Consider the following 23318-nt stretch of genomic DNA (forward strand, 5'->3'; position numbering starts at 1 on the left):
ATGCTGGGGGGCATGACCTAGACAGCCCCTGAGGGCTGGAGGGTCACAGAGGGACTGAGGCAGTGCTTGCTGAAGGGCTGGTATGACCTAGACAGCCCCTGAGGGCTGGAGGGTCACAGAGGGACTGAGGCAGTGCTTGCTGAAGGGGGGGCATGACCTAGACAGCCCCTGAGGGCTGGAGGGTCACAGAGGGACTGAGGCAGTGCTTGCTGAAGGGCTGGCATGACCTAGACAGCCCCTGAGGGCTGGAGGGTCACAGAGGGACTGAGGCAGTGCTTGCTGAAGGGGGGGCATGACCTAGACAGCCCCTGAGGGCTGGAGGGTCACAGAGGGACTGAGGCAGTGCTTGCTGAAGGGCTGGCATGACCTAGACAGCCCCTGAGGGCTGGAGGGTCACAGAGGGATTGAGGCAGTGCTTGCTGAAGGGCTGGCATGACCTAGACAGCCCCTGAGGGCTGGAGGGTCACAGAGGGACTGAGGCAGTGCTTGCTGAAGGGCTGGCATGACCTAGACAGCCCCTGGGGGTTGGAGGGTCACAGAGGGACTGAGGCAGTGCTTGCTGGAGGGCTGGCACACAAATGACTGACAAGTGAAGGGCTGGAACTAGTCTGAGAGAAGTTTTATCCTTCCCCACACCCTCCAGGGGAAGGCAGAGCCATGCTAGCTGGTCAAGCAGCAGCCTCCTGCTGAAGCCAGGTGTGGGGGGGAAGCTGTCCTCTTGCCCTTACCAAAGTGATCCCAGTCTTCTTGAAGGTTATGAATCTCCAGCTGGTTCCTTCCTTCTGTGAAGAGAGGTTTGGGGTTCTTCTCGAAGCCCCCCGAGAGGATGCCCCCCTGCCAGTTGCGGATGTAGATCCTGCCATCTGGGTCCACCACAGCTGCAGAGGGCAGAAGAGAGGTGGCAAAGGGGCTTGAGAGGAGGGACATGGGGCTCAGACACCAAGGGTGGGGGGGCTGGTGACCTCCTGACATGGCCTCAGCCACCCACCCCACACTTCCACAGCCTCCTGCTTCTCACGGGACGCCCTGGTGAGCCACTTGGGATTGCTCATCCCTCCACAGCCATGGAGGTCAGCACAGCAGAACAAAGGGAACCCAAAGCCTGCAGGAGACATGGCTCCAGAGGGATCCTTAGAGCTGCCTTCCAACAGCTGAAGGGATCCTACAAGGAGGCTCCAAGGGGAACCTTAGAGCTGCCTTCCAATAGCTGAAGGGATCCTACAAGGAAGGCTCCAGGGGGAACCTTAGAGCTGCCTTCCAATAGCTGCAGGGATCCTACAGGAAGGCTCCAGGGGGATCCTTAGAGCTGCCTTCCAACAGCTGAAGGGATCCTACAGGAAGGCTCCAGGGGGATCCTTAGAGCTCCCTTCCAACAGCTGAAGGGATCCTACAGGAAGGCTCCAGGGGGATCCTTAGAGCTGCCTTCCAACAGCTGAAGGGATCCTACAGGAAGGCTCCAGAGGGATCCTTAGAGCTGCCTTCCAATAGCTGAAGGGATCCTACAAGGAAGGCTCCAGGGGGATCCTTAGAGCTCCCTTCCAACAGCTGAAGGGATCCTACAGGAAGGCTCCAGGGGGATCCTTAGAGCTGCCTTCCAATAGCTGCAGGGATCCTACAGGAAGGCTCCAGGGGGATCCTTAGAGCTGCCTTCCAATAGCTGAAGGGATCCTACAGGAAGGCTCCAGGGGGATCCTTAGAGCTGCCTTCCAATAGCTGAAGGGATCCTACAGGAAGGCTCCAGGGGGATCCTTAGAGCTGCCTTCCAATAGCTGAAGGGATCCTACAAGGAGGCTCCAGAGGGAACCTTAGAGTTGCCTTCCAATAGCTGAAGGGATCCTACAAGGAAGGCTCCAGGGGGATCCTTAGAGCTGCCTTCCAACAGCTGAAGGGATCCTACAAGGAGGCTCCAGGGGGATCCTTAGAGCTGCCTTCCAATAGCTGAAGGGATCCTACAAGGAAGGCTCCAGGGGGAACCTTAGAGCTCCCTTCCAATAGCTGAAGGGATCCTACAAGGAAGGCTCCAGAGGGAACCTTAGAGTTGCCTTCCAATAGCTGAAGGGATCCTACAAGGAAGGCTCCAGGGGGATCCTTAGAGCTGCCTTCCAACAGCTGAAGGGATCCTACAAGGAGGCTCCAGGGGGATCCTTAGAGCTGCCTTCCAATAGCTGAAGGGATCCTACAAGGAAGGCTCCAGGGGGATCCTTAGAGCTGCCTTCCAACAGCTGAAGGGATCCTACAAGGAGGCTCCAGGGGGAACATTAGAGCTCCCTTCCAACAGCTGAAGGGATCCTACAGGAAGGCTCCAGGGGGATCCTTAGAGCTGCCTTCCAATAGCTGAAGGGATCCTACAGGAAGGCTCCAGAGGGATCCTTAGAGCTCCCTTCCAACAGCTGAAGGGATCCTACAAGGAGGCTCCAGGGGGAACCTTAGAGCTGCCTTCCAACAGCTGAAGGGATCCTACAAGGAGGCTCCAGGGGGATCCTTAGAGCTGCCTTCCAACAGCTGAAGGGATCCTACAGGAAGGCTCCAGGGGGATCCTTAGAGCTGCCTTCCAACAGCTGAAGGGATCCTACAGGAAGGCTCCAGGGGGATCCTTAGAGCTGCCTTCCAATAGCTGAAGGGATCCTACAGGAAGGCTCCAGGGGGATCCTTAGAGCTGCCTTCCAACAGCTGCAGGGATCCTACAGGAAGGCTCCAGGGGGATCCTTAGAGCTGCCTTCCAACAGCTGCAGGGATCCTACAGGAAGGCTCCAGGGGGATCCTTAGAGCTGCCTTCCAATAGCTGAAGGGATCCTACAGGAAGGCTCCAGAGGGACTTTTCCTTGATGGTGTCCAGAGACAGGACAAGGGGGAATGGTTTGAAGCTGAGGCAGAACAGGGTTAGACTGGAGCTTAGAAGAAGGTCTTCACTATGAGGGTGCTGAGGCTCTGGAACAGGCTGCCCAGGGAGGCTGTGGATGCCTTCTCCCTGTAGGTGCTCAAAGCCAGACTGGATGAGGCCTTGGGCAGCCAAGTCTAGTTGAGAGGTCTCCCTGCCCATGGCAGGGGGGTTGGAGGAGTTGGGGGTTGGAAGTCCCTTCCAACCTGAGCCATTCCATGACTCTAGGATAAAGAGCTTCCCAAGCCAGCAGGAGGACACAAGAAGGAAGCACAGATCCTTTGTGGCACCACTAAACCACTGCACTGCCTTATTAGTTCCACTGGAACTGCAACCAGGACCAGACCTTCCACCAAGAGCTGTTCTGCTCTCCCTTCTCTAGGCAAAGAAGAGTGAATTTTACTGGGGCTGTGTCACTGATCCAGTGTGGGGCAGGCCACCAGCATGAGGAAGCTGGGAAGCACTGGGGAGAGGCCAGGCAGTCAGGGCTGGAATGCTCCTTCCAGTGGTAGAGACAACTTGAAGCATTGATGGTACTTAGAATACATAGAATACATAGAATACATAGAATACATAGAATAAACCAGGTTGGAAGAGACCTTCAAGATCATCGCGTCCAACCCATCACCAATCCAACACCGCCCAAGCAACTAACCCACAGCACCAAGCACCCCGTCAAGTCTTCTCCTAAAAACCTCCAGTGATGGCGACTCCACCACCTCCCCAGGCAGCCCATTCCAATGTGCAATCACTCTCTCTGTATAGAACTTTTTTCTAACATCCAGCCTGAACCTCCCCTGGCGCAGCCTGAGACTGTGTCCTCTTGTTCTGGTACTGCTTGCCTGGGAGAAGAGACCAACATCTGTCTGTCTACAACCTCCCTTCAGATAGTTGTAGAGAGTAATAAGGTCACCCCTGAGTCTCCTCTTCTCCAGGCTAAGCAACCCCAGCTCCCTCAGCCTCTCCTCGTAGGGCTTATGTTCCAAACCCCTCACCAACTTTGTTGCTCTTCTCTGGACTCGTTCCAGCAAGTCAACATCCTTCCTAAACTGAGGGGCCCAGAACTGGACACAGTACTCGAGGTGCGGCCTAACCAGTGCAGTGTACAGGGGCAGAATGACCTCCCTGCTCCTGCTGGCCACACTGTTCCTGATGCAGGCCAGGATGCCATTGGCCCTCTTAGCTGCCTGGGCACACTGCAGGCTCATGTTCAGTCTACCGTCGACCAGCACCCCCAGGTCCCTCTCAGCCTGACTGCTCTCCAGCCACTCTGACCCCAGCCTGTAGCTCTGCATGGGGTTGCTGTGGCCAATGTGCAGAACCCGGCACTTGGATGTGTTAAATCTCATGCCGTTGGACTCTGCCCAACTGCCCAGCCTGTCGAGGTCCCTCTGCAGAGCCTCTCTACCCTCCAGCAGCTCAACTCCTGCCCCCAGCTTGGTGTCGTCAGCAAATTTACTGATGATGGACTCGATGCCCTCGTCCAGATCATCAATAAAGATGTTAAAGAGCATGGGGCCCAGCACTGATCCCTGGGGCACACCACTGGTGACTGGCTGCCAGCTGGATGTGGCACCATTCACTACCACTCTCTGGGCTCGGCCCTCCAGCCAGTTCCTAACCCATCGCAGTGTGCTCCCATCCAAGCCATGGGCTGACAGCTTGGCCAGGAGTTTGCTATGGGGAACGGTGTCAAAGGCCTTGCTGAGGTCCAGGTAGACTACATCCACAGGCCTCCCCACATCCACCAGGCGGGTCACCTGATCATAGAAGGAGATCAGGTTGGTCAGGCAGGACCTGCCCTTCCTAAACCCATGCTGGCTGGGCCTGATCCCTTGGCCATCCTCCAAGTGTTGTGTGATTGTACTCAGGATGACCTGCTCCATAATCTTTCCTGGTACTGAGGTCAGGCTGACAGGCCTGTAATTCCCTGGCTCATCCAACCGGCCCTTCTTGTGGATGGGCACCACGTTGGCCAGCTTCCAGTCAGCTGGGATCTCTCCAGTGAGCCAGGACTGATGAAAAATAATGGAGAGTGGTTTGGCCAGCTCATCTGCCAGCTCTCTCAGCACCCTAGGATGGATCCCATCTGGTCCCATGGACTTGTGGGGGTCCAAGCTGCTGAGGAGAGCTCCTATCACTTGCTCATGGAACAAAGGGAAACCATGCAGCTCCCTGGCTCCCTCTGCCAGTTCTGCAGGCCAGCTGTCTGGTAGACGTTCTTTCCAGGTAGTAAAAACTGAGGTAAAGAAGGTGTTACTTCACCTGAGATGTCCCACAGCAGCAATTTAGCCATGGACAGGAAAGCTGTGGATGCACCTGGCTGGGAACACAGAGCTAAAACCCTCCAGGGACAGCAGAAACCCCATCCCTGGAGGTTTTTAAGGCCAGGCTGGAGGTGGTTGTGAGCAACCTGCTCTAGGGGTGAGGTGTCCCTGCCCGTGGCAGGGGGGTTGGCACTGGATGATCCTCGAGGTCCCTTCCAACCCTGGCAATCCTGTGATTCTGTGGCTGGGATCAGACATGGAAAAGTGAAGCTGAAGAACCCTTACTTGGTAAGTTGCTTGGTAGTGGCTCCTTCAAGGGATGAGTCAGGAGGTAGAAGTGCTCACAGGCATGGAGTGGGATGTTGACCGGTTCCCCCACGGAGTGGCCCAACTCATAGGCCCACTGAAAGAGCAACATGGTGCAGAGGTCAGGAGGCAAAGGAAAACTCCAGGGAAGAAAACAACGAGGCAGGGCAAATGGGTGGGGAGCTCCCCTCTCTGGGTGTGCTTTGGCAAGAGGCCAAAGAGTCCCCACCCCTGTAGGGACTGAAGAGCTGTGGAGATGTGGTGCTGAGGGCCGTGGTTTGGTGGTGAGTGCTGGGTTAAGGGTTGGGAGGGGATGCTCTCCAAGGTCTTTTCCAACCTAAATGATTGATAAGGTTTTGTTTAGTCCCTTCAATCTCAAAAGAGATAAACATCTGAACATGGGCCAGCAGTGTGCTCAGGTGGCCAAGAAGGCCACCAGCAGCCTGGTCTGGATCAGCAATGGTGTGGCCAGCAGGAGCAGGGAGGTGATGGTGCTCCTGTAGTGGGCACAGGGGAGGACACACCTTGAATCCTGAGGTCAGTTTTGGGTCCCTCACTTCAAGAAGGACATTGAAGGGCTGGAGCAGGTCCTCAGAAGGGCAACAAAGCTGGGGAAGGGCCTGGAGAAGAGGGCTGGGGAGACGCAGCTGAGGGGCTTGGGGGTGTTTGATCTGGAGAAAAGGAGGCTGAGGGGAGGCCTCTTTGCTCTCTACAGCTCCCTGAAAGAAGGCTGAAGTGAGGTAGGGGTTGGTCTCTTCACCCCAGTACCAAGTGATAGGAGGAGAGGAAATGGCCTGGGATTGTACCAGGGGAGGGTTAGGCTGGAGAGGAGATGAGTGGTCAGGGACTGGCAGAGGCTGCCCAGGAAGGTGGTGGAGTCCCCATGCCAGAGGGTGTTCCAGAAAGGTGTGGCCATAGCACTTGGGGCCATGGTTTGATGGCCATGGTGGGGTTGGGTTGATGTCTGGACTCAACCATCTCAGAGGGCTTTTCCAACCCAACCCAGCCCAACCCAGTCCAACCCAACCCAGCCCAACCAGCTCTCTTTGCTCATGATCTGAACCACCAAGGACAAACCCCAAGCACAGACCATAAACCCCCACACCCAGAGCGCCAAAGGAGGCTGACCACACCCCCGAGGGCAGCTCTGGAATGAAGGAAAGAAGAGAGAGGGAAATGTTAGCAACTGGACCTGGCCAGCACAGTTGACAAAGTACTGGCACTGGATCTGTCCCCTGTCAGTCTCCACTGCTGTCACACGACCCTTCTGGACCGAGACGTGGCTGACGCTCGTCCGCTCGTGGATCTGGACGCCTGCAGAGGGCAGAGGGAAGTCAGTGGCCCACAAGGCTTCCTCCTGAGGTGTCAGCCTGCCCACATGGAGCCCTTCAACTCAGCCTCAGTGCCTGGGGTCTCTTTCAGCCAGTGAGCGACTGCAGAGACCCCAGTGGAGGCCAAGGAGCCGCTTGAGGGGACCTGGAGCAGCTCTGTGGAGGAGCAAAGGCTGAGAGCCCTGGGGCTGTTGAGGCTGGAGAAGAGCAGCCCCAGAGGGGGAGCGGGGCTGCGGGGGCTGCGGGGGCTGCGGGGGCTGCGGGGGCTGCGGGGGCTGCGGGGGGCTGCGGGGGGCTGCGGGGGCTGCGGGGGCTGCGGGGGCTGCGGGGGCTGCGGGGGCTGCAGGGGGCTGCTGCCCTGCCTGGACAAGGCGGCCGAGCTGGGTGCCCGCCGGGCGCTCTTCTTCCTGCGGGGGCAGCGCAAGGTGCGGAGGGTGCTGCTGGGGCGGCAGGACAGCAGCCTCCTGCCCCTGGCCCGCAGTGCTGCCCAGGAGGGCTACCACCAGGCCGTGCTGGGCACGCTGGACGAGGGTGAGCTGGGCTTCTGGGAGCTGTTTCTTGTGTCTCTGGGCTGCTTGGTGCTCCCCACCCTCTTCAGCCACCCACGGGGGTGCACCCCCAGGGCATCGGACAAGTCAGTGTGACCGGCAGGCCGAGGCGGGTTCCCCTCCCCCTCTGCCCTAGTGAAGCTGTGTCTGGACTGCTGGGTCCAGTTCTGGGCTCCCCAGTTCAAGAGAGGCAGGGAACTACTGGAGAGAGTCCAGCAGAGGCTGCAGAGCTGCTGAGGGGCCTGGAGCAGCGCTGTGAGGAGCAAAGGCTGAGAGCCCTGGGGCTGAGAGCCTGGGGAAGAGCAGCCCCAGAGGGGAGCTGAGCAATGCTCAGCAAGAGCTAAAGGAGCTGTGGGGGGCAAGAGGCTGGGGCCAGGCTCTTGTCAGTGGTGCCCAGGACAAAGGGCAGGAACCCAGGAGGTTCCATTTGAACAGGAGGAGAGACTTGTTTGGTGTGAGGGTGCTGGAAGCCTGGAGCAGGCTGCCCAGAGAGGTTGTGGAGCCTCCTCTGGGGAGATTCCAACCCCAGCTGGCTGTTGTGCTCCTGGGCAAGCTGCTGTGGGTGCCCTGCTTTAGCAGGGGGCTCAGACTGGATGATCTCCAGAGGTCCCTTCCAACTCTCACCACGCTGGCATCCTGTGAGCACAGCAAAGCTGCACAACTGTTTAGTCTGGAGAAGACTGAGAGGGATGTCTACAAATATCTGGGGTCTGGGGGTCAAAGAGGGAAGGGCCAGGCTCTGCTCAGCTGCACCCTGTGACAGGACAAGGGGTGATGGATATAAACCACAGCACAGGAGGTTCCACCTCAACATGAGGAGGAACTTCTTCACTGGGAGGGTCACAGAGCTGCTGCCCAGAGAGCGGTTGTGGAGTCTCCTCCTCTGGAGACACTCAAGCCCCATCTGGATGCGCTCCTGTGTGACCTGTGCTGGATTCTGCTCTGGCAGGGGTGGGGTGTTGGACATGCTGACCTTCAAAGGTCCTTCCCAAGCCCTAACATCCTATGACTCAGCACATCACAACAGCATCCAGGCTGCGTTTCTGAGCGGGGCCGGAGGGCGAAGCGTCGATTCGAAGCGGCCCGAACCTTACAGACCTAACCAAGTTCTGCATTCCAGCTCTTGGCACCCCCAAAAAGAGATGCAGAGCATGGCTTTGTTGGCTGGAAAGGAGGAAGCCATTCATGCAGGAGGGGCCTCTGGGGATGATAAACCACCAAACCAAACCAAACCCAAGCAAGCAAGCAAGAACAACCTCGTACCGTTGCGGGAGGCGGCGGTGGCCAGAGCGAGGCTCACGTTGGCAGATGACACCAAGGCATCTTCGGGCACATACATGGCCCCCACCAGGTCATGGATGTTGATCAGTGGGTGGAGCTGTGCCACTTGCTTTGGGGTGATGATTTCACAAGGGATCCCCATGACCCTGCCCCAAGGAGAGAAGGGAAAGGCTGCTGTTAGCTCTTCTCGCGGGGCAGAACTTCTTCCTCACATCCAGTCTGAATCTGCCCAGCTCCAATTTTCTTCCATTCCTCCTCCCTCCCCCAGTCCTAACCACTCCCTGACACCCTGAAAGGGCCCTCCCTGACACCCTGAAAGGGCCCTCCCTGACACCCTGAAAGGGCCCTCCCTGACACCCTAAAAGGGCCCTCCCTGACACCCTAAAAGGGCCCTCCCTGACACCCTAAAAGGGCCCTCCCTGACACCCTAAAAGGGCCCTCCCTGACACCCTAAAAGGGCCCTCCCTGACACCCTAAAAGGGCCCTCCCTAGCTTTCTTGTAGGCCCCCTGCAGACACTGGAAGGCCACAAAATGTCCCATGGAGAACTCTGCTGTCCCCTAGGACTCTGTGGTACAGTTTGAGGCTGTACCTTCAAAATGTTGCCACAGATCTTGAACAGCAAGTAGCAGAACGTGACTAAATCTGGCTGTAAAGAGAGAAATGGTGACAAGGCCTAAACCATCCCCATGGGACAAACCTCTGACACAAAGGTGAGGTTTGGGGCACTAACCTTCCCTCTCTTTTTGGCTTTCTCTCTCTCTCTGTGCTTCTGCTGCCTTTGCTGACCTTGACTGCGCTCTCGTGGCGGTTAGGCAACCAACAGCAACTCTCTGCTCTTCCTCTCCTGTCCCTTGCCCAGGGGGTAGGGAAGAGGGGAAAGCTATTGGCAGCCCCCTGGTTTGCCCAGGGAGGGCTTCTTGTGCTGGTTATAAACTCTAAAACCTAGGTAAGCAGTGGAGATTTCGTCCACAGTCATTGCCTTTCAGATTCAGATTCTTGTTCTGCTTTGCAAACACAGCTTCATTTGCTTTCCAACTGACAGATTGATGTTGGGGGGGTGGGGGGGTGGAATTTCACCCCACCACAGGGTGGCAGCAGGGGAGCTGGGGCAGGCTGGAGGGGCAGCAGCAGCTCCTGGCCCTTACGTACTTGAGGGAGGAGGCGATGCGCTTCAGGGAGATGAGGCGGTCCTGGGTCTGGGCCAGGGAGATGGAGCCTGTCTTCACATAGCCTAGGGCAACAACCAAAGCTAGGTCAGGTTTGGATTAGGGATCTCCCAAGTCTTTTTCATCTCAGAAGCCCTTGCTCCCACTGCTCAGCAGCCTGGGAAATCCCAGGCTCCCCAAACACCTTCAAAGGCTCAGCAGCTGCTCCTGAAAAGCTGCATCACCTCAACCTCTCAGCTTCTTCCTGCTTGCACTGGGGCTTCAACTTGGTGACCTCTGAAGGTCAACACTCAGAATCAATAAGGTTGGAGAAGACCTCAGAGATCATCAAGTCCAACCTGGCACCCAACACCTCCTGGCTGCTAAACCATGGCTCCAAGGGCCACATCCAACCCCCTCTTGAACACCTCCAGGGCTGGGGACTCCACCACCTCCCTGGGCAGCACATCCCAATGATGAATGACTCTCTCTGGGAAGAACTTTCTCCTCCCCTCCAGCCTAAACTTCCCCTGGCACAGGTTGAGACTGTGTCCTCTTGTGCTGGTGCTGGGGGCCTGGGAGAAGAGACCAACCCCCACCTGGCTCCAACCTCCCTGCAGGGAGTTGCAGAGAGCAATGAAGTCTCCCCTGAGCCTCCTCTTCTGCAGGCTCCAACCCCAGCTCCCTCAGCCTCTCCTCCCAGGGCTGTGCCCCAGACCCCTCCCCAGCTTTGTTGCCCTTCTCTGGACACCTTCCAGCAGCTCAACCTCTTTCCTGACCTGAGGAGCCCAGAGCTGGACACAGGACTCCAGGTGTGGCCTGAGCAGTGCTGAGCACAGGGCAGGATGAGCTCCCTGCTCCTGCTGGCCACACTCTGCCTGCTGCAGGCCAGGCTGCCCTTGGCCTTCTTGGCCCCCTGGGCACACTGCTGGCTCTTGTTCAGCTGCTCTCCACCACTCCCCCCAGGTCCCTTTCTGCCTGGCTGCTCTCAGCCACTCTGCCCCCAGCCTGCAGCACCGCCTGGGGTTGCTGTGGCCAAAGTGCAGCCCCTGGACCAGTTGAATGCCATCCTGTTGGCCTCTGCCCCTCTGCCCAGCCTGTTGAGGTCCCTCTGCAGAGCCTCTCTACCCTCCAGCAGATCAACTCCTGCCCCCAGCTTGGTGTCATCTGCACATTTAGTGATGAGGGACTTCATCCCCTCCTCCAACCTAGCCCATTCCATGATTCAAGTAATTCTATCATTAGGCTGCCCAGAGAGGTTGTGGAGTCTCCTTGTCTGGAGAGCTTCCAACCCCACCTTGGCCACTGCCATCCTGGGCAAGCTGCTGTGGGCTCCCCCTGCCTTTAGCAGCAGGGGTTGGACTGGATGACCTCCAGAGGTCCCTTCCAACCATTCTCTTATTTACAGAGAATCAACTTCACACAGGGTTATCTATTAAAAGAGAGAGGTGACTGGAAAAAACCAAACCAAAGAGAGCTGATAGCTGCTCAGAAGAGCAAAACCTCAACCACCACACACAGACCCTTGGGGACTCCACCACCTGCAGGAGACTGAACCTGAGCTTAATTGAAGGCAGAGTTCTTAACCTCTGCTGCCTCTGACACTAGGCCTTGCCAGCAGAAAGCTTCCACTGACCAAGTTGTTCTTATCAGGAGCATTTTGGAAGGAAAGGAAGAATTTCAGTACTCCTCATTTCCAGGGTGAGAACAGAGCAAGACAAGCTCCAGAGAGACCTTAGAGCTGCCCTCCAGTACATGAAAGGGGCTCCAGGAGAGCTGGGGAGGGACTCTGGACAAGGGCTGGGAGTGACAGGATGAGGGACAATGGCTTTGAGCTCGAAGAGGGGAGATTGAGAGTGGAGCTGAGGAAGAAATGCTTGACAGTGAGGGAGGGTAGACACAGGCACAGGTTGCCCAGGGAGGTTGTGGCTGCCCTTTCCCTGGAGGTGGCTCAAGGCCAGGCTGGATGAGGCCTTGAGCAAGCTGGGCTGGTGGGAGGTATCCCTGCCCATGGGGCAGGGGCTTGCAACTGGATGATCTTTAAGGTCCATTCCAACCTAAACCTTACTGTGAATCTATGGTCTCCTTTTGCCTTGGTGCTTCTGTTTCTTCTCTTTCTGAGAAGGGAATTGGTGCAGAAAACAATCACAGAAGCTTGGAACAGACCCTGCCAAGACCCTGGAGGCCCAGGCCCTGCCAAGACCCTGGAGGCCCAGGCCCTGCCAAGACCCTGGAGGCCCAGGCCCTGCCAAGACCCTGGAGGCCAACCACAAGTGGGCCATTTGCTCCAGGCACTGCAACAGACTTTGTAAAGTCCTTGTGAAAGTCCCCCTGTGTTTGCCCACATTACAGACAACACAAAAGTGCCCCCAGTTTGGAGCAGTCTGCCTTGGGTTTGACCATCTGATGCTCTTCTGCCTGCCTCCAACAGCTCTTTGCCTCCGGCTCGGTCGGCGTGCTTCGCTTTTGAGCGGGAACAGCCGACACCTGCAGAAGTGCCATCCCTCCCCTTCAGTGCCAATACCTTGAGCCAGCTGCTCACAGCTTACTCCAGGATTTCAGTACCTGTGTTCACTCCTGTCTCCTGCTCCAGCTGCTGGTAGAGCTTGTTTGAGTAGTCTGCCATCTTCAGCTCGATGGACACGGGCCGGGCCATGCTCACGATGCCGGCGCAGAAGCGAGTGGTGCCAGCAGCCAGCCTGCAGGGGAAGTGGCAAGAGGCCTCAGCCAGCTGACAGCACAAGCAGGCACCAGCCTCTCCCCCAGAGGCACTGGGCCAAGGGGAATTATAGAACAGAATAAACCAGGTTGGAAGAGGCCTTCAAGACCATCAAGTCCAACCCATCAACCAGCACCACCTAATCAACTCAACCATGGCACCAAGCACCCTCTCAAGTCTCCTCCTGAACACCTCCAGGGATGGGGACTCCACCACCAACCTGGACAGCACATCCCAAGGGCCAATCACTCTCTCTGTGTAGAACTTCTTCCTAACATCCAGCCTAAACCTCCCCTGCCACAGCCTGAGACTGTGTCCTCTTGTTCTGGTGCTGCTTGCCTGGGAGAAGAGACCAACCCCTTCCTGTCTACAACCTCCCTGCAGGGAGTTGGAGAGAGCAAGAAGGTCTCCCCTGAGCCTCCTCTTCTGCAGGCTCCAACCCCAGCTCCCTCAGCCTCTCCTCCCAGGGCTGTGTTCCAAGCCCCTCACCAACTTTGTTGCCCTTCTCTGGACACCTTCCAGCAGCTCAACCTCTTTCCTGACCTGAGGAGCCCAGAGCTGGACACAGGACTCAAGGTGTGGCCTAACCAGTGCTGAGCACAGGGCAGGATGAGCTCCCTGCTCCTGCTGGCCACACTCTGCCTGATGCAGGCCAGGATGCCATTGGCCCTCTTGGCTGCCTGGGCACACTGCAGGCTCATGTTCAGCCTACCATCAACCAGCACCCCCAGGTCCCTCTCTGCCTGGCTGCTCTCAGCCACTCTGTCCCCAGCCTGTAGCACTGCCTGGGGTTGCTGTGGCCAAAGTGCAGCCCCTGGCACTTGGCTGTGTTCAATCTCCTGCCCTTGGCCCCTGCCCCTCTGCCCAGCCTGTCGAGGTCCCTCTGCAGAGCCTCTCTACCCTCCAGCAGATCAACTCCTGCCCCCAGCTTGCTGTCAGCTGCAGATTTCCTGCTGATGGACTCACTGCCCTCCTCCAGATCATCAATGAAGATGTTAAAGAGCATGGGGCCCAGCACTGCTCCCTGGGGCACACCACTGGTGCCTGGCTGCCAGCTGGCTGTGGCACCATTCACCACCACTCTCTGGGCTCAGCAACCCTGAGCTCACTTCTGAAGCCATGCTGCCTTCCAAACCCTCTCCTCTGTCACTAGTCCTGAATGCTGATGTTTTCCATCTCACAGAATGGGTTGGACTTGATGAGCTTAAAAGGTCCTTTTCAACCTAAGTGATTCTTAGGTGATTCTTGGTGAGACACTGGAAGAGGTTGCCCAGGGAGGTGGTAGAAGCCCCCTCCCTGGAGGCTCCTCTTCAAAACTCTCAAGCTCTGCCTCATAGCCAAGGCAGCCAAACTGCTTAATGAGACCACCACAAATGGGCCCCTGAAATGAAACTCTAACCCACAGGTGAGGGCTGCAGAGTCAGCTTTCACCAGGATCCACATGCTCTGCCCCCAGGCTATAGGTGCAGCTCCCCAAGGAGCACACCAGGGCTGGCTGGGCTTCAGCCAAGCTGTGCTGGCCTTGGCTGCTTTACAGACAGGCACTAAATCCTGCCTCAGACAGATCAGCTGCAACCAGCTTGCAGGGGGCTGCTTCAGTGGTGTCCTGCTCTTAAGCCCCACACCTCCTGCAATCCCTACTAAGCTTTGCAGGTGGTGCAAAGCTTCACATCTCATCCTGCCTCTAGGGAGGATCAGTTAGGGGCTGGATGATCTACACAGGTTCCTAGCTCCCTTACAATGGTCCAGCTTTGCCAGTCCCATCATAGCTTACATGACTACCTGTGGCTACACCACAGCAGATGGAACTCTCCCAAAGGAGCTGGGCTCCATGGAAAGGCCATAGCAGGCCAGAGATGTCCCAAGAGGAGCTGCACCCCATGAGAGACTCCCCTGGAGCCCAGCACTGCTCATACCCACACCATCCACTCCTGTGCTTCTCGAGGCAGAGCAGTGGGGCTGAAAACCCTGCAGTAGAGGAGTGAAGCGAAGCATGGGGAAGGAAAGGTGGCTTTGGTGGCTTCTCACTACCTGAATCTGGTTTAAGTGGCAAGAAATAAAAGACTTAATTACTTTAGACTAATTCTCATTAAGGTAAGCCTGTTTTGCCCCCAGCAGTAACTGGCAAGCAATTTCCATGCTTCAATCTTGATCCATGAGCTTCTTCAGCCTGCTTTCTGCATGTCTTGCTGAGGAGGAGAAGTGAACAGCTGTGTGGGAGCTCAGCCTTAAGCAGGGCTAATCCATCACAACCACACAAGGGATCCCCCCTCCCCATGCAGCTCTGCCCCTGTGCTCAGAAAGCAGCAGTGCTGCTACTAACATTCAGTGTAAACTTATTCCACAGGTCCCAGCCCAGGTGAAAACAAAGAATGGAATGATTTGGGTTGGAAGGGACCTTTAAGATCATCTAGTTGTAACCCCCCCCACACACACACCATGGCCAGGGGCACTTCCCACCAGCCCAGCTTGCTCAAGGCCTCATCCAACCTAGCCTTGAGCACCTCCAGGGAGGGGAGATCCACAACCTCCCCCCAGGCAACCCATCCCAGTGTCTCCCCACCCTCACTGCCAAGATTTTCTTCCTCCTCCCCAGCCTCAATCTGCCCTCTCCCACTTTCAAGCCACCCCCTAGCAGCTGCTGCTACGTGTGGAATGCCTTTTCCTTTGGTCCTGCTGCCCGGAGCTCCTTACCTGCCCTGCTCGAGCAAGACTATGTCCTTCCAACCCATCTTGGAGAGGTGGTACGCCACAGAGGTGCCCATGATTCCACCACCACAGATGACCACCTGTGCCTGCGCTGGCAGGGCAATTGGGTGAGGCTCTGCCGTGCTGGAGGTGCTCCTGCAGGAGCAGGTCGCTCCTCTCCATTTGGGGTGCGCCGCTCGCCACCGCACGTCCGAGAGCAAGCGCAGGAACATCCCGGCAGGGAGCTGGCAGCTCTCCTTCGGCAGGGACCTGGCAGCTCTCCCTCCAGCCACCACCGCGGTGTGCTCAGGCTGCACCCAGCACCACTCCTTCTAGGAAGGGGGGAAAAAAAGGGGGAGAATCACGTTACTGCTTCTCTTATTATACACAAGCTGGCAGCAGCAGGCATCACATGGCGTGGCCGGGCCAAGCTGAGGAGTAAACAGACGCTGGTTATCTGGTGCTGAAAGGACAGCCTCGCTAGCAAGGTTTAAACTCGGGTCGTGTCACGGGTGCACAGCGCTACGGCTTCGGCTTTTTGAGGTCAGCTGAACTCGAGCAGAACCGAGCAAAGGAGAGCTAGAGAAGAAGGGTGAGGACGTCCGCACGGTCGACAAGTAGCTTGGAACGAGCCAGAAGACACAGAAGGTGCTCTGAAATCTTTCCTAACGGCTGGGGTTAACACGGGGCTTGATTATTAAGGTTGTCAGGCCTCGAGCTGAGAAAGGAAATAAGAGCCTGCGATCAGAGCAGCTAGGAGGAGGAACTGGAGGCGCTGTCCGGCGATGTTAGTTGCACAAGTCGTCACCCCGGACCCCTGAGCGCGGTCCCACCTCACCCCGGCTCAGCCCAGTTTAAACACCGTAAGCGGAGAGGTTCCTCTCAGCCCCAGCCTACCGCAGAGCCGCACCGACAGGGCGGGGAACCCGCACGCTGCGGGGGAAAGGCTGTCAGGACGTGAAGCGGCCCGGCACCAGCACAGCCCCGCTGACAACCCTGGGCATGGAGGGGGACGCCGCCTCCTCGGCCTGCTGTCGCCTCCACCGGAGCCGCGACCCCGGGGCAAGCGGGTAGCGGGAGAGGTCTGTGGGACCACCAGGATGAGAGGCAGGGGCAGGGAGCTGGGGCAGGGCCGGGAGGCGGCGGCGGCAGCGGCAGGGAGGGGGCACGGCGGCGGCCGGCTCACCTGAGGGAGTGGGGGCCCGGCTGACCTTCCGCGCTTTACGGCCGGGAGGCGCGGCGCGACAGCCGGCCCTGCGCGTGCGCCACCGTACGGCGCAGAGGGGGGCGTGACCGAGGAGCGAGGCACCGCCCTTGGCCCCGGCATTCACCAATGAGCGACGAGGGGGCGCGGTCGGCGAGCGACCGCCCCGCTCCCCCCCCGGAAAACGAGCCGAGGGGGGCGTGGCCACAGGGCGAGCGCACCCGCCCTTAACTCCGCCCTCTACGCAGCCGTGACCAATGGGCGCAGCCGAGCGGAGCGGCGCCCCGCCCCACCGCCGCTCAGGCCCCGCCCCTCCCCTCCCCTCCCCGCTCAATGAGCCACAACAAGTACAAACCTGCAGACTCTTTTTATTAAATTCTCCCGTTTCTTCTGTACAGAAACAAACGAACGGACAAAACAAACCAAAAAACAGAACAAAAGGAGCACATTATTATGTTCAGAACTCTCGGTAACAGCTCAAAATTACACAGCATGGACGTGTCATTTAAAAACCAAAACCAAAACCAAGAAAGTAACAAAAAAAAAAAAAAATTAACAAACAACCTCTTCCCACCCCCCCAAAAAACACAACCCCAACCACCCAAAAAAACACCTCCCCCTCCCCCCCCCCCCCCCCCCCCCCCCCCCCAAAAAAAAACCAACCCAAAAGGAGGAGCGGCCGTGGTGTGGGGGGCGGGGTTTATACACAGAGAGAGCAAACAATTTACAGAGGAAAGCTTGGTTAATGTCACACTGAGAAAGAAAACCATCGGAAAAGAAAGATAATCAAGAGAGACTAAGCTCAGACGGCTTCTGCTGTACAACAGGAGTCGGCCAGGGCTGCTCTGTACACAGTGGGGGATGGCTGCTGTGCTGGGGGACCCCCACCTCCCCCCCCGCCCCGCCCCAAACCCAGCTCTCCCTTACCCTGTCCAATCCAACACGAGCGTTCAGTCACAGCTGCTGATCACCTCGCTGTGTCTATGGGTGGTCACACCTTTGTCCCCTAGCTCAGTGTTTCCCAAGGGGTGAGTTATGCAAGCACTGCTACTCAGTAAATATGAGGTGGGGGGGCAGTGGGGTGAGGCTTTGGGGGGCAGCAAGTTCACCCAGGAAGGGAGCCCCTGCTGTGGGGTCAGCTATGGAATGAAACTGGGAGTGTTGTGGGAGGAGGGAGCAGCAATTTGCCTCTTTCCAGCAAGTCATGATTGTTCCTCCCTGTCCCAAATAGGCAGCATTTGGGAATTTGATGGAGCGAGTATGATGCAGATTCCCACCAGAATGGGACAGAAACAATGCAGAATCCCACCAGAATGGGACAGAAACAATGCAGAATGCCACCAGCATGGGACAGAAACGATGCAGAATCCCACCAGCATGGGACAAACAATGCAGAATGCCACCAGCATGGGACAGAAACGATGCAGAATCCCACCAGCATGGGACAGAAACGATGCAGAATCCCACCAGCATGGGACAAACAATGCAGAATGCCACCAGCATGGGACAGAAACGATGCAGAATCCCACCAGCATGGGACAAACAATGCAGAATGCCACCAGCATGGGACAGAAACGATGCAGAATCCCACCAGCATGGGACAGAAACGATGCAGAATCCCACCAGCATGGGACAGAAACGATGCAGAATCCCACCAGCATGGGACAGAAATGATGCAGAATGCCACCAGCATGGGACAAACAATGCAGAATCCCACCAGCATGGGACAAACAATGCAGAATGCCACCAGCATGGGACAAACAATGCAGAATCCCACCAGCATGGGACAGAAACAATGCAGAATCCCACCAGCATGGGACAGAAACGATGCAGAATGCCACCAGCATGGGACAAACAATGCAGAATCCCACCAGGATGGGACAAACAATGCAGAATGCCACCAGCATGGGTCAAACAATGCAGAATCCCACCAGCATGGGACAAACAATGCAGAATGCCACCAGCATGGGACAAACAATGCAGAATCCCACCAGCATGGGACAAACAATGCAGAATGCCACCAGCATGGGTCAAACAATGCAGAATGCCACCAGCATGGGACAGAAACAGCAGTACCACTTGAATTCCCTCCCATAACTGTCTGATTTGAGTCCCTGCTAGCCTCAGTTCACTGATGGAAGCAAGGCAGTGCGGTCTGGTCCCAAGCTGGGAGGCTGCAAAGTGCTCAGTACCTGGGAGGTGCCTGCTGGGACTTCCAGCCCCATCACTTAAGAAGTTGCTCTCAGCCAGACTTCCAGGCTGCAGCTTGAACCCACAGAGCTGTGTTTCACACAGGGACAGAAGTGCTGGGTGAAACCTCCTGCTTCCAGACCACACTCATGCACTCACACCCCCCAAACCCACCTGTTTGCAAACAGGACTGCTAAGGAGCACTGCAGACTTCTCTCAAGGAAAGTTGTGACTGAAAAGTTGTCATCCAGCTTCAACACAATTGCTCTGCACCATGCTGGGCTTTGAGAGATTCCCCTCCCTGGCTTGGCACACAGCCCACTGCCCACCTGCAGTCAGTTCCTGGAGGGACATTCACTCCTCTCCCATTCATGAGGTGCTGGCTGCTAGATTCAGTCAGAGCAAGATGGATTCCATCCCAGTGGACTGAAGTGGCAGGTTCTGGGGGCAACACTTACATTCTTGTTACAGAATTATCTCAACTCCACCAGCTCCCTGCTGGTGACAAAGACACACAGGTCCTCAGCTCCACTCTCTGGACAGTACCTGAAGCATCAAGAATTTTGTTCCACCTGGATGAGTTACTCCAGAAGCCTGAAAGGCAGAGGCTGAGGCAGGAGAATCCAGAGTTGAAACTCAGCAAAAGGACTGGATGAGACCCACTAGGTCAACAATAAATAAGCTTATTAAGGGCAACAAGGAGGACACTAACAGGCCAGGAGGAGTGAAGCAAGGAGGTGCCCATCATGCACTTCCTCCTTTACCCACATCATCTAAATGCTTTGCTAGGTCCAAGTCCTTCCATAGACCTCTAGGAGCAGCATCATCACTGTGTCTAGAATAAGCTCTCCAAGAGAAGGTCCCAACCCTTCCATACACCCTTAGGAGCAGTAGCATCACTGTGTCTAGAATAAGCTCTTCCAGAGCAGGTCTCTCTCTTTCCATACACCCTTAGGAGCAGCAGCATCACTGTGTCTACAATAAGCTCTTCAAGAGATCTCTGTCTTTCCATACAGCCCTAGGAGCAGCAGCATCACTGTGTCTGGAATAAGCTCTTCAAGAGATCTCTGTCTTTCCATACAGCCCTAGGAGCAGCAGCATCACTGTGTCTGGAATAAGCTCTTCCAGAGCAGGTCTCTGTCTTTCCATACACCCTTAGGAGCAGCAGCATCACATTTGTCTACAATAAGCTCTCCAAGAGAAGGTCCCAACCCTTCCATACACCCCTAGGGGCAGCCACATCACTGTGTCTACAATAAGCTCTTCAAGAGATCTCTGTCTTTCCATACAGCCCTAGGGGCAGCCACATCACTGTGTCTACAAAAAGCTCTCCAAGAGGTCAGTCATGATAAGGAGGAGAAACAAAAACCACCTCCCAAACCACCTTTCAAACTGCATCCTGTGAAAGGCAGAGTGCTCCAAGAGAGGCGAGGATGACAAAGGGGAAGCAATACTCCTGGGTTTGCCACATCACCACTCTTCCCTTGGCTGGCTGCAGCTATTTCTAGCCTTCTTGATTAGATCAGAGAGGTTAATAAGCCTCCTTCTTCAAGCTGAAGGCAGGGGCAATGCTTCTGACAACCTCTTCCCTCTCTTCCTGCCGTGAAAAATGGTTACCTGCCGGTGAGATGTCGAGCTGGCAACAAGCACAAGCAGGTTATTTTGGGGAAGAGTGCTTGTGTGGGCTTCTGTGCTTTTGAGACCTCTAGATTTCCAGGTTTATAGGAAAGATGTTTCAGGACTGAGAGATCTTTTTTTTCAGGCAAGGAGAAAAACTAAAACCAGGCAAAGTTTGGTCACTGGCAGCGGCAGGAGGCCCCACTTTAAAATGTGGGGAGAATGCTCAGCAATCAAAAGGCCTCAGCCCTCTGCCGGTGTCACACCTCTAAAAGGTGGGGGCTGTGCTCTCACAGTGATGAAGTTCCTCGGAGGGATCCATGCAGAAATCTATTTAGCATCCACCCTTGGCTTCAAGAGGCCCTCCAGACACATCCCTACCACATCATCCGCTGAAACTGAGCTCCCAGGCCAGCCTGTCGACCCAGACAGCAACACCACTGCACACCACAGCCTCCTCCCTCAGTGCTCCAGGCACTCACACCTTCCCCAGTCCCAAAGCTAAAAAACACCCAGAAAAACTTTGCTTCTGGGAGTTAGAAAGTCACCTTCAGAGCTGAACAGGGTTTTCCCTTCTGACCTGTGGCTGCAAGCCTCCAATTGTCACTGCAGTGCCTTTTGGGATTTAGTGGAAGCTGCTGCTTCTAGCCAAGCAGCCACCTCAGCAGGCTTCTCAAGCTGATGAGGTTACCAAATGCCTTTGCAAGAAGTCACTAGAGTTTAAAAGCAGCCCTCTGACAGCAGTTTAGTTATGCCTGCTAGATGCTTGGAGAAGCAGGGACTTGTGGCAAGGAAAAGGCTGCAGAGGTCCCTGCTGGCTTTGCCAGCAAGCTCCATGAGCACCTCCATCTCCACAGCAGTCATCTCAGCTCTCCCATCATCCAGCTCCACACTTGTGCTGGGGATCAACCATTCCACTTCACCTTGACAGAGAGCCAAGCTAAGCTCTATCAGCACCAGGGAGGAGGGGGGAAGAGAAGGAATTCAAGGCCTTGTTTCTCTTTTGTCTCCCCACTTTAACTGCAATCCTGTTGTGCTCTAATTCTCTGCTGAACTTTTGTTGCTCTGGCTTTTGGCTGCTTGCCTCACGTCCCTAGCACTTTGAGATCAAACCCTAAGTGTCTGTGAAGGACTTGCTGGTTTGGTAAGCCTAACATCTTATCACTGATAGTTTGCTGCCCATCCTCAGTGGGCTGAAGGTAGATGTGCCAAACAAAAAAGCTTCAGCTGCAGCAAGAGCTCCCAGTGTTTTGTGTAAGCCTTTCTGGACATGCAGCAGCATCAGAATATCAGCTGGTCCACACCCCAAAGTGCCTCCAAATCACCTCCACTCTTCTTGTAGAGAACAATGAGGAGAAGTGAAGATGTCAGGCCTGACCTAGCAGTGGGGAAAAGGAAAGTTAGGGTTCAAGCTTCAGCCTAAGTTGGGACAGTTTCAGGCACATGGATTATTGTGTTTTTACTGCAGCACAGGCAGCTGAGCAGTTCTAAAAGGAGAATAAAGGACATCCTGCTGTAGACAGGGACTCTTGTGCAGTCACTTCTAGATGTCACCACCACACACAATGCTTTGGTCAAAACACATGGCTTCTGACCCCCACGTGGCTTCTGACCCCCACGTGGCTTCTGACCCCCACGCCTCCTCGTAGGTGAGGAACTAAAACGATGGTAAGAAGAGGCCACAATTAGTGGTGGACCTTTTCCCAAACACCTTCTTTGGGCTCCTGAGTGCAAGCCCCAGGCTCTGGATGTGTTAACTGCACGTCAGGGGAGCACACACATTGATGGGAACACCCTGCAAGCTGCCTCTCTTGAAGATCCACGTGTTTCTGCCTTCCATACCACGCTATCATCCTCCCACCTGCTCCTGCTTGGCCTTCTGGAGCAGTCCCTGTGTCCTGCACTCCAGGAAATGTTGCTACCACTATCAATTTCAGGTTTGGAAACAAGAAAAGAAGACCTGGAAACTGAGGAGTGTTTACTCATCAGTGCCACCACTGGAACCATTAAGACCCAACTAGACCGGCTACAAAGCACCGAACCCACAAGCAACCGACTGACAGACAGGTGGAGCACGTCGAGTGCCCAGTCGCTTCCTGCCATGTCCTGCCTCGTCCATACCGTCTGGAGACAGCCAGTTTGGGAGGGCAACAGCTTAGCAGCAGTGAGGTAAAAGAAAAGGAGTGTTGGAACTCGTTGGAAAGGTTGCCTGAGTGGCTGGTGAGGGCAACTGCTGCCAGCAGTGCTGGACGCTACTGCCAGGCTCTACACGCCTGGTGTCTACGGCCGTGTCTTCAGCCTCCTGAAATACCAGTTGGGACAGCTCACAGGAGTACCTGACCCTGGCCAGCACTTTATTCTGTCTTGCAAGTGGCAGAAGAGGAAGAAAAAGAGGACATCTTTTCAGTCCAAAGGAAACCAAAAAAAAAAAACCCCAAACCCATCAGAACCCAGTCACACAAGGAGGATATTCACTAGAAGATGCTGCCAGCCACTGGCGGCCTCAGGTTGTGTCCAAGACGATGCTCTGCAGATGCTTTCCAGGAGAGGAGCAAGATGTCCAAAACAAGGCCAACTGTGGTGCTAGGACATACTTCACCCTTGCATTTCCTGCCTCAAGTCCTCAGGCAGCCAAGAGAGGACGACCAGATCTCAGGAGGAACCGTTTCACCTGCATCCTGCAGGCGGTGTGCAGAGGAGAACAAACAAACCCGTCACCATCATCATCCTCGTAATGATGATGTCCTCAAGAGCTGCTCCACAGCTGCAGGTCCTCTCAGGTCTGGTTTGGAGAAGTGAAGGCAGCTCCAGCAGCACAACAAGGCTTGGCTACAGGCAGCTAAACAAGAGTCTGCTAAACAAAGGGGGTGGTGGGGGTGGGGTTAACAAAAGCTGCTGGCTGGGCTGCCAGTGTTGCCACACGAACGTTCAGAGGATGAAGATGCTGGGGATGAGAATCCAGGATGGGGAAAAAAAAAAAACTGAGCCAACAACCTGCTGCTGTTCTACATTTTTTTTTTTCAGGGGTTGTTTGTTTTTCTTTTCTCCTTTTTGTTTTTTTTTTTTTTTTCTTCTGTTTTTTTTTTCTCCTTTTTTTTTTCTTTTTCCTTTTTTTTTTTTGGGATTCTTTTTTGTTGGTTTG

The 23318-nt window shown here is 55.8% G+C and overlaps 1 protein-coding gene across 1 annotated transcript in view; it reads right to left on the reverse strand.

The window, feature by feature from the left end:
• The window catches only part of PDPR (pyruvate dehydrogenase phosphatase regulatory subunit), a 35577-nt gene extending 20149 nt beyond the window's left edge, over nt 1-15428 (reverse strand). The window contains exons 1-7 of the mRNA XM_009905897.2: nt 15172-15428; nt 12324-12457; nt 9763-9844; nt 8594-8757; nt 6644-6765; nt 5431-5548; nt 729-878 (exon numbers count right to left, since the gene is read on the reverse strand). Of these exons, the coding sequence (XP_009904199.2) occupies nt 729-878; nt 5431-5548; nt 6644-6765; nt 8594-8757; nt 9763-9844; nt 12324-12457; nt 15172-15398 (997 nt within the window). The 5' untranslated portion in view covers nt 15399-15428. The remainder of the gene's footprint in view (nt 1-728; nt 879-5430; nt 5549-6643; nt 6766-8593; nt 8758-9762; nt 9845-12323; nt 12458-15171) is intronic.
• Nucleotides 15429-23318: the final 7890 nt, after the last annotated feature.

Source organism: Dryobates pubescens, chromosome 19 (genome assembly GCF_014839835.1).
Source record: "Dryobates pubescens isolate bDryPub1 chromosome 19, bDryPub1.pri, whole genome shotgun sequence".
Lineage (NCBI taxonomy): Eukaryota > Metazoa > Chordata > Aves > Piciformes > Picidae > Dryobates > Dryobates pubescens.